The 9,469-nt window shown below is 39.1% G+C and overlaps 1 protein-coding gene across 1 annotated transcript; it reads left to right on the top strand.

Moving 5' to 3' along the window:
• The first annotated feature begins 1,227 nt into the window (after positions 1-1,227).
• LOC145977062 (ski oncogene-like) lies at positions 1,228-9,355 on the top strand. The gene is made up of 3 exons (XM_083108719.1): positions 1,228-3,093; positions 3,231-3,463; positions 3,551-9,355. The coding sequence occupies exons 1-3, from the start codon at positions 1,978-1,980 to the stop codon at positions 4,443-4,445; spliced, it is 2,244 nt and encodes a 747-aa protein (XP_082964845.1). The 5' UTR covers positions 1,228-1,977; the 3' UTR covers positions 4,446-9,355.
• Positions 9,356-9,469: the final 114 nt, after the last annotated feature.

Here is a 9,469-nt window from a genome sequence, read left to right as displayed (position 1 = left end):
ATAAATATATTTTTTTTTTCGCGACAGAAAATTGACATAATCGGTGGATGGTCCATTCTCGCCCTTGCATCGTCGACCCTAGAATCGGAGCACGCATCGTTATCAGCGGCTCTCGCGCCGCTCCGAGAAATACGCGTCCTCTCGCAAGTGTCCGATATCGGTCGTCTCGTCCAAACTCGCTCGTCAGTACGCGGTCCGTTACCACTACCACCGCCGCCGTGATCGCTGTCGCTGTCGCTGCCGCCGCCGCCGCCGCTGCCGCCGTCGCCGCCGTCGTCGCCGCCGTCGCCGCGATCGATACGCCATTGCGTCGCGACGTGCCGACGGGTAAATTACTCGCTTGACGATGGTAGTCGCGCTGGTGGTCGCGCTCCAGTGACGCGATAATATTCGCTGGACGTGTCGGATGTATCATCGCCGAGAGAGACATCCTCTCCCTTGTTATTGGCGCGCGGAGGTGGTGTTATTCGCGGCGGCGCGGGCTCCCGATAACCCCGATCGTCGGCAACAACGACGACGACGTCGACGACGAGGAGGACGAGGACGAGGACGGGGACGACGTTCCGGTGATGACGCGACGGTGGGGACGTCGCCAACGGGACAGTCATAAGATGCGCCGTCCGCGACGACGGTGCGCTGCGATGCAGTGACGAGTGGGAAGGAAGGGCGATGTGATAAATAGAAAATGTGCGCGCGCGTGCAATCGAGTGCGAAAAATAAATAGATGTACGTGTATAAGGACATGTGTTATTCCGTTGGCTGTCGATTGCGTTCGATAAGACTATAAGAGTCTCTCGGTCTCGGTCCATTATGGATCGTCGGTCCGCCGTGACTGTGCGCCTCGAGTCCCTGCCATCGTCGCGCATCGAATTCGCGGCTACGAGAACACCGTGTTGAAAACCGCTGTCGCTGCCATAGGAGGTGGAGGAAGAAGAGGAGGAGGAGGAAGAGGAAGAGAAAAAGGAAGAGAAGGGGCGGAGAAAGAGGAGAGGAAGAGGAGGGCAGGAGCAAGGAACAAGGAGGGAGCTTGCGACGGAATTGAAGGGAACTCGCGAAAAAGGAGACTCGCAGAGAGGAGACGCACGCTGTACGCGCGCGCGCTCGCGTATGTGTGTGTGTATGTGTGTATATGTGCGCGACATTCGCATAACGCGGTTTTATACCTGTGAAAGCGCGCGCGCGAGAAAGAGAGAGAGAGAGAGAGAGACGGAGAGAGATATATCGTAAACAAAGGGAAAGAAGGAAACGGATAACGAGCGACTTTACGATGTACGCGGGGCAAGTGGTGGTGGCGTCGCGAGATCGCGACGGTAGTCGCATCGTTGTCTTCATCGGCGACGCGATGCATCGGCGAAGGGGACGAACGTAGGGAGGAAGAAAGGAAGAACGCGCGAACGGGTTATACGCGTGTAACTCGGTCTCTCGTGTCGGACGAGCGAGTGAGCGAAAGAGAGAGAGAGAGAGAGAAAGAGAGCGCGAGGAGAATCTCTCGTAATGCGCGCGGGTTAAAAACCTCATTCGGAGATGGACCCGGTCTTGTCTCGCGAATCGGTCGCGCGAGTCGATGACCCGCGAACGAGCGCGAAAAACGCGAAGTGCGTGTCACGACGACGAAGATCATCGCGACGATTGTAACACCGCTACTCGGGGGCCCCCGAGTGACATGGGAGTGAAATTGCGAGGAGGGCGAGCCATGCCAATCGTTCTAATGCTCGGTTCAACCGTACTTTTGGTGTCTGTGACATAAACTTCTTCTGGAAATAGCGAAGTATATGACATAAAGTGTATATACATCGTGTATTTAATATACGTAATCGCGAGACGGATGTGAGGAGACTCGCCGAGCACGGCGAGAGCGTACGTTAGAGAGCGGCGGGCGATACGTTCTTCGGTCGTCACCCTCTTCCCCGGGAGGAAAAGGGGAGGAGGGGGGGATACATTTCCCGGGATACCGACGACGACACGCGCGCAGTAATAATGGAGACATTACTGCCCGGCAACACTGGTCAATCGTACAGTCCGCAGTTAAAGACCGTTCTCAAGACCTATCAGCTGTCAGCTGTGAAGAGCCTGCAGGGTCCGAGCTCGGCCCTGCTGGGCATGGACTGTAAGGTCTTGTTACACGAGCAACAATCGGCAACCTCGTGCTTCTCACCACCCGTCAGTCGTCCGGCGACCAACTGCGCCTTGGAGTCGCCCGGGGAGTCGCAGGTGCCCGAGAAGGATGTCGAGAAGGAGGCGCAGCGTCCAGTGACGCCCGTTCCACTGTCATCCGCCAGCAAGATCCCTCGATCGTTGGAGGACTCGGACGAGGATCGTCCCGCGGTGGTGGAGCATCTGAAGGGCGAGAAGCGCGAGCTCGAGTTCCAGATACCGATATTGACGGCGCCTGATCAGAGCTGCTCCGAGAGATGCGAGACGATCCTCGAAGGCGAGAGGATATCGTGCTTCGTGGTAGGTGGCGAGAGGAGGTTATGTTTACCGCAGATACTCAACACGGTGCTGCGAGAGTTCTCGCTGCCGCAGATCAATCAGGTGTGCGACGAGCTGCAGATCTACTGCTCGCGTTGCACCCGGGATCAGCTGGAGGAGCTCAAGGATTCCACTATTTTGCCGAGGAGCGCCCCGTCTTGCGGTCTGATTACTCAGACCGACGCCGAGAGGCTTGTTAGTGCTCTGCTGTTGCGAACGGAATCCTGCGATCCTGTTCAGATCGGCCAGATGCAGGACTGTTTCGATAAGAAAACGTGCGGGAAAAACGAGGACGAGGAGATGATTGTCAAGTTCAAGGTGTACCATGAGTGTTTTGGCAAGTGTAAAGGTATCTTTGATGCCGAACTGTTCGAAACGGATGATTCTGTGTGCATCGAGTGCCTCGAGTGCGGCTACCAGTTCTCTCCGCAGCGCTTCGTGAGACACGCTCATAGGTCTTTGGAGAACCGTACCTGTCACTGGGGTTTCGATTCGGCAAACTGGCGGTCGTATTTGTTGCTCTGTCGTGATCAAAAAAATTACAACAAATCGCTTATTCTCTTTCGTGAGCTGAAAGAGAGGCATTTTGTGCTAAACGAAAACTCCAAGCGAAAACTAGAGGTATTCCTATTAATAAATTTTCTTTAAATATTAGACCAAAATTAACATGTCACAAAGCTATATGATAGTGCTTAATAGTATTTGAAATAAAATTTAACAACAGATGTGTCTAAAAAGAATGTGCATATTTGTTTTAGCTGCGACACGAACATGAAAGATTAGCCAAACGCACAAAGAAAGACACAGGGAAGGATGACTGTGCTGGAATTTATAACGGCAATGGATTAGGAATGTACCATCCTATGTCCCAACTAGCTACTGCAGCTGATCCATATTTACAAATGCAATGGGCAGTTTTTGAGCTCGCTGCTAGGGGCGCGTCCGCTTTTCGGCCTTGGAATTCTGCAAGCAATTGCAAACACAGAGACAAGTGAGTATCATAATTGTTACACATAGCACTGCGTACATTTGCTTTGCCTTCGGACAAATAACAATTGTATCGTTTCTTTGTTGCTAGTTCATCCTTGCTGCCTGCATATCTCAGTCGAGGTCCACCTGTACTGCAGCATCCCGAACGAGTCATCCCACTTTCGGAATGCGAGCGTTTCGAGCCGCACTTCCAGCCTAACGTGGCATTAGCGCCTATATCGACGCCCACTCAGATAGGTCAGATATCGCCTCTCTCTTCCGTTCATCAACAACGACGGCATCCTCACGAGCATCGTCATCACAGTCATCGTTCGACGAGTCCTACGAGCGAGAAACAAGAATTGCTGTCTGCCGATGTGAAATTGGAAAAAACATCGCCGAATCAAGCTGCGGCTGTCGATTCTTATCCCATATATTACATGTCCGATGTAAGTCAAAAGGAAACTGTACTACCGGAGAAGGAGAAAAAGGAGAAAGAGGGCGAGGAAGAAGAGAGTAGTGCAGCAGTAACATCGTCCACAGTAACCGTAGAGCCTCTTCCACTGGCAGCCTCTTCCGAGGTCGGCACTTCTTCACCATCGGAAAGCGATTCCGATTCGGATGGTACCGCGGCGGCTGATCTTGAGGAACGATTGAGGGTATTAAATGTGCCGCAGGATATAATAGAGTTGGCGCGTCGCGTAGCATCGGAAAATGCGCAGCTGCGACGTCATCGACAGTCGGACGCGCACGAGATCTCGAAGTTACGTAGTCAACTACACATGCACAAGTTACAGCAACAGCAGCAGCAACAATCCACGGCCGTCGTGGAAGTTGATAAGAATCGAGATAAGGAGGATGCTTCGGCAATGGTGCCACATGCTAGCGCGGCTGACAGCACTGAGGGCTGCAGTGAGGAAACCGACGCTACAGATTTACCATCAAATAATAAAGAGTCTGAGCCTGCTAATGTGCTAGTGACTAATAACGAGTCGAATCAGTGATTAGGATAACACATGCGAAAATTATTTAATATATACAACTGCTCAGCGATTACCGCGATTATGACGCTTATCCGAATAAGCATGCACTGAATTTAGAATACATTAGGTGTGTATATGTTGTGTAATATAGAGTCTCTCATAATTTTTGTTTACCAATAGCATTATTTTTTGGTAAAAAATGAATTAAAGAGTCCTTTCTTTTTTTTCTGCAATGATTAAAGAGGAATTACTAAATAAAGCAGATCCAATCACATGTCATTGTGTAGTCATCATGCATGTTATCAAGGTGCGCGGTTCACGGACATCATCCGTCTAACAAATGGTACTACTTAAGTGAATTTTATTTGATTTTTATTTTTTCATTATGTAAAAATAATTCGTCAGAAAAAATAATTTAGAACTTTTTGATTCATTTTTCATCAAGAAATAACGCTATGAAATTTGTAAACACGAATTGTGGAGAAGACTGTATATATACGATGATTCTAAATGAAACGAAAAATTGTCTAGATTTATGTGATATGCGACGAGCCTTTAATCGTTATCGCAGTTAATTCGAACTTTTTATTAGTAAAACAGTTTTATAAGTAAATCACACGTGCTATCCAACTTAAACCATCAGGTTAATAGAATCTTTGCACTTTGTATTCACAAAATTTAAATCGATCGATTATTATCGGCAAAGATAACTTTATATTTGATTCTATATTAATAATTATGTATGTGATAGATGCACTTCTTGTTTGCATTTTAGCGTTTCGCGGAGAACGAAAAAAATACTTTTCGAGTAAATTTCACTATGTTAAATTTATAGTCGTGATGACAAACGTGTGCTGCTCCGTTAATTTCTTTTATTTTTCAATCATAAGTTAACGGATTAGAAAGTGATACTCCCGATGGGAAGTGTGGTAAACCGATACCACGAATTGGATAGCCATGTTAAATATACTTTTATTAATCGATTTTTTGATTAAAGTCGAATATTGTAAATATTGTATTATAACGAAACAGAAGAGAGTACATTTAAGGGAATATACCGCGCCAATTAAACTATTACATTTAATAGGTATTACGATGAGATATTTCGCGTATATTAAATATATATGAAGTGTAAAGAGATTTTTACGAGATCATAATTTTGATCCCTGAATACATATATATATATATATATATATATATATATATATATATATATATATATATATATATATATATATATATATATATATGCAGGGAATAAAAGAGAGAGAAAGAAAAAGAGGAGGGAGGATCTCTAGTGAGAATGAATTTAGATTGCTTTCCATTCACGTCTTGGTAGTCATTTGATCGCATAATGTAAATACATTGTGGCATTGTATATGTTTATAATTAATTATATATTAATTATCATGACGAAATAATGCTAAAGTACAAAAAACCTAGGTGCTATATTATTATTCTAGATATGCGATAAGCAGAAACCTAGGTGTGTTCCAGCAGCTCGTACTACATTGTAATTTACTCAGAATGTTATATACATGTTACGAATCGCTACGATTATAATCTTGTGATTTGTGTATGTAAGAGGGATCTGCTTTTTTATTCGAAGGAAAAGCTCGGTCCAAGCCTAATAATGTCAATAAGAAAAAATTTGGATATTTCGAAATTATTTATTTGATACATACAGTAGGACCATAATTTGAATCATTGTTGATAATAATGTATTCAATTGTTTTTGCATTTCCAATCATTTAAGTAGTTATGAAATTGTTTAATTTATTAATGGTCTGAAGGAGAACACAGTGATGATTTATAAGGTTATTATTATGTAATGGATCGTCGACGATCGTGGTTTTTTATATTGTTTTTTTTTCTTTTTTTTCAAAAATATTCTAAATTTTTTAAAAAAATTTATATGTTTCTTTTCAGAATATACAGGATGAGATGTCTAACATTAGAATCTGAAATATCTCTGTTATATTTAAGAATGCAAAAGTTTTTAAAGAGATATAAATTTACTTTAAACAGATAAATAATACAATAACAATTTTTTTTTCTTAAGATTATATTTTGCGAAATATCTAATTTTTTTTGTTAAGCTATTTTTAAGTTATTTTTGAAAACTAATAATTTTAAAAATATCTTTTTAAAACAATTATATATATTTTTTATTATACATATTTATTATACTTTTTTTTATACATTTTTATACATTTCTTATTATACATATATATAAAATATATATTATATATATATTTTTTTTATTTATTTATTTGTAATAAAGTTGCCAAAAAACGAAAAATTCAGCTATGTATTATTATCTTCAGATAATTCCATGAAGATATTTTTTATAAAATCTATTTTGCAGCCGCGATATAATGATTAAAAATGTATTAGTATTATATATTCTTCTAAAGCAAACATTTTTCTCTTTATAATTTTTTTTGAGTTCTCAAAAGTAATAGAGATATATTTTAAGTATATATTTCAATTTCAGATTCTCTTAGGTGCTTCAGCCTATATATTACAGATAAGAGCATAATTAATTAAATCGTACGTGTGGACACGTACTGTATATAATTTCTGTTGACTGCAATGTGTTTTGTTATTAATATTTAATATTTTTACTAAGTTTTGCAGCTGGGAAATCCACATCCTTTATATGTATATATACATATTTATATTTATTTTGTATATTATTGTTGGCACATATCACTTTAGTTATTTAATATATTAATGGTCCTACTGTGAAAGAGCGACAGAGAGATATACAGAAAATGTTGAATGTATTGGAAGATAGCGTTTTCACATTTATTAACATGATAAATTAAATAAGGGAAGAAGATATTTTATGAAGAAGGAAAGAGACGCTACATCAGTTGGCTGTAATTTCTGATTATCTCTCAAGTTTTAGCAGAGACCGAATGTTAAATTATGTTGAATTAATTACTTTTTTTTATTATTTCTGTATGGATTTTTATTTCTATATGGATTCGAGTTGATTGTCGAGTCAATTAAAAATATAAGAAAAGAAGAAAAAAAATACAAAAATTATTTTTCCTGCATGAGAAAATACTCCATACACACACACCCACGCGCGCGCGAATATTTGTGTATTAAGTTATATTAAACACGCCACAATATAAAGAGAAATAGATTTTTTTAATATATTCATACGAGGTACATATATTAAAGCATGAACAAATAAGCAAGATATGTATAGGCACATGTAAAAAAAGATGTAGATATAGAAATATATATACTATATATATATATATATATATATATATATATATATATATATATACGTATATGTATGTATGTATGTATGTATGACATATGTAAGAGAGTGACTTTTATATTATGGACTCTGTTTTCATTTATTACACGTACAATCGATAATGTGTGATAGAAACGTTTGCCTTTTATCCCCTTGTCTTTCTTTTACTATGCTACGCTATATTTTTCTTTCGCCGCTTGGATATTTTTGTACCGAGATACGTGACGGAGTTCCCAGTGATATGTGTGATACAATCTCCGATTTAAATTTATTATTATGTGAATGTATTTGTAAAAGTGAATATGTACATGAGCGAATGATTAACAAATGTAAATTCTCGTCATTAAAAAATGGAAAACATCTGTTTTTTAACATGAATGCAAATATGTTTGATTTATAAAGTGAAATAAAATAAAGATACATAAAATAAATTTATTTTTACACCTTTTTTCGTTGTGTTTTCATTCGCTCAGTATATATATACTTTGGGAATTTTGAGAGATCTAATCTTGATCTTACCTACTGAAATTTTCCAAGATAACCCAAGTGCAGGATATGCAAGAAACTGAGAGCCAGGATTGTATAACAGATAACGTCTATATGCATACATATCTTCGCAGACAGCGATAGTTATAATAATATAAATCATCACTTGCGTTATATTTCTATTGTGTAGCAAAACAATGCTGAAGATTATGTATTGAAAATATATGCGTATATGTCGAGACTGTTTCGAAGATCTCTTATCATACATATATATGTTTGTATTTTTGCCTTTTTATTTTTTTTTTTGTTTTAATATAGCAACAGTGCCAGTAATTCTTCAAATCGTGGACAAAGAAAAAACTTTACAGCGAAAAATTTCGCATTTCCATACTTACAAAAAAAAAATTACTGCGGCTACTCGATTCTGATATATTGATAAAGTGAATGGGAGGTTTTCAAAGCAATTTGTTAATGTAAAGCTGATGTATGAAGTAATCGATGATGTAGAATATATAGAATATTTTATGCATATATATATATATATATATATATATATATATATATATATGCCCTATGTAACATTCGGTCAATATACATAAGATACATTACATTGTAATGTTAAACAGTAATGTAAGCATCCCACCTAAGGTAAAAGATGTAATAGTCTATGTTTTTCATAATCACGCGTACATACATATAAATACATTCAAGTTTATCATAGTTACCTAGGATGTAACGCGCGTAAAGAATATTCATAATATCTAATAACTATATATACAGTTCGGTTTCAAATACATTTGAAGTCTATGTATAAAAAAAAATAATAATAATAAACAGTTTCGACAAATCATGTAACTGCCATGACTTTAGATGTATTTCAATTTTGCGGATGAGAGAGATGATGTATTTTAATTTCGAAATGAAAATATATATTGACAAAAAAATAAAAAAATGGAGTACATACGATGCCTGATTTCACTATAAAGAGAGAAAAAAAAAGAAGCAAACTATTACTTAAATCACACGATATCCGAGATATATATGTTATGCTTAATATAATTATGACACAAACACTGTGTTGAAATATTCCTGACGCTCATTTAACTAGCGAGCCTGCGAGATCAGACGTCGGAAATGATTTTTATCGTGTGCTTCGCTAATATTATCTCTGTTGTTATTATATGTTTAGTCTGACTTTCGAAACACATTGTAAATGCTAGCTGATACGACCTATACGTGTGCATGCATGTGCGTGTACTCGTTTCTTATATATACTATG

The sequence above is a fragment of the Camponotus vicinus genome, unplaced genomic scaffold, assembly GCF_025532165.1.
Source record: "Camponotus vicinus isolate PSW18456_S1 unplaced genomic scaffold, iyCamVici1.0 SCAF_9, whole genome shotgun sequence".
Taxonomy (NCBI): domain Eukaryota; kingdom Metazoa; phylum Arthropoda; class Insecta; order Hymenoptera; family Formicidae; genus Camponotus; species Camponotus vicinus.
This window is presented reverse-complemented; position numbering and strand designations above follow the sequence as displayed.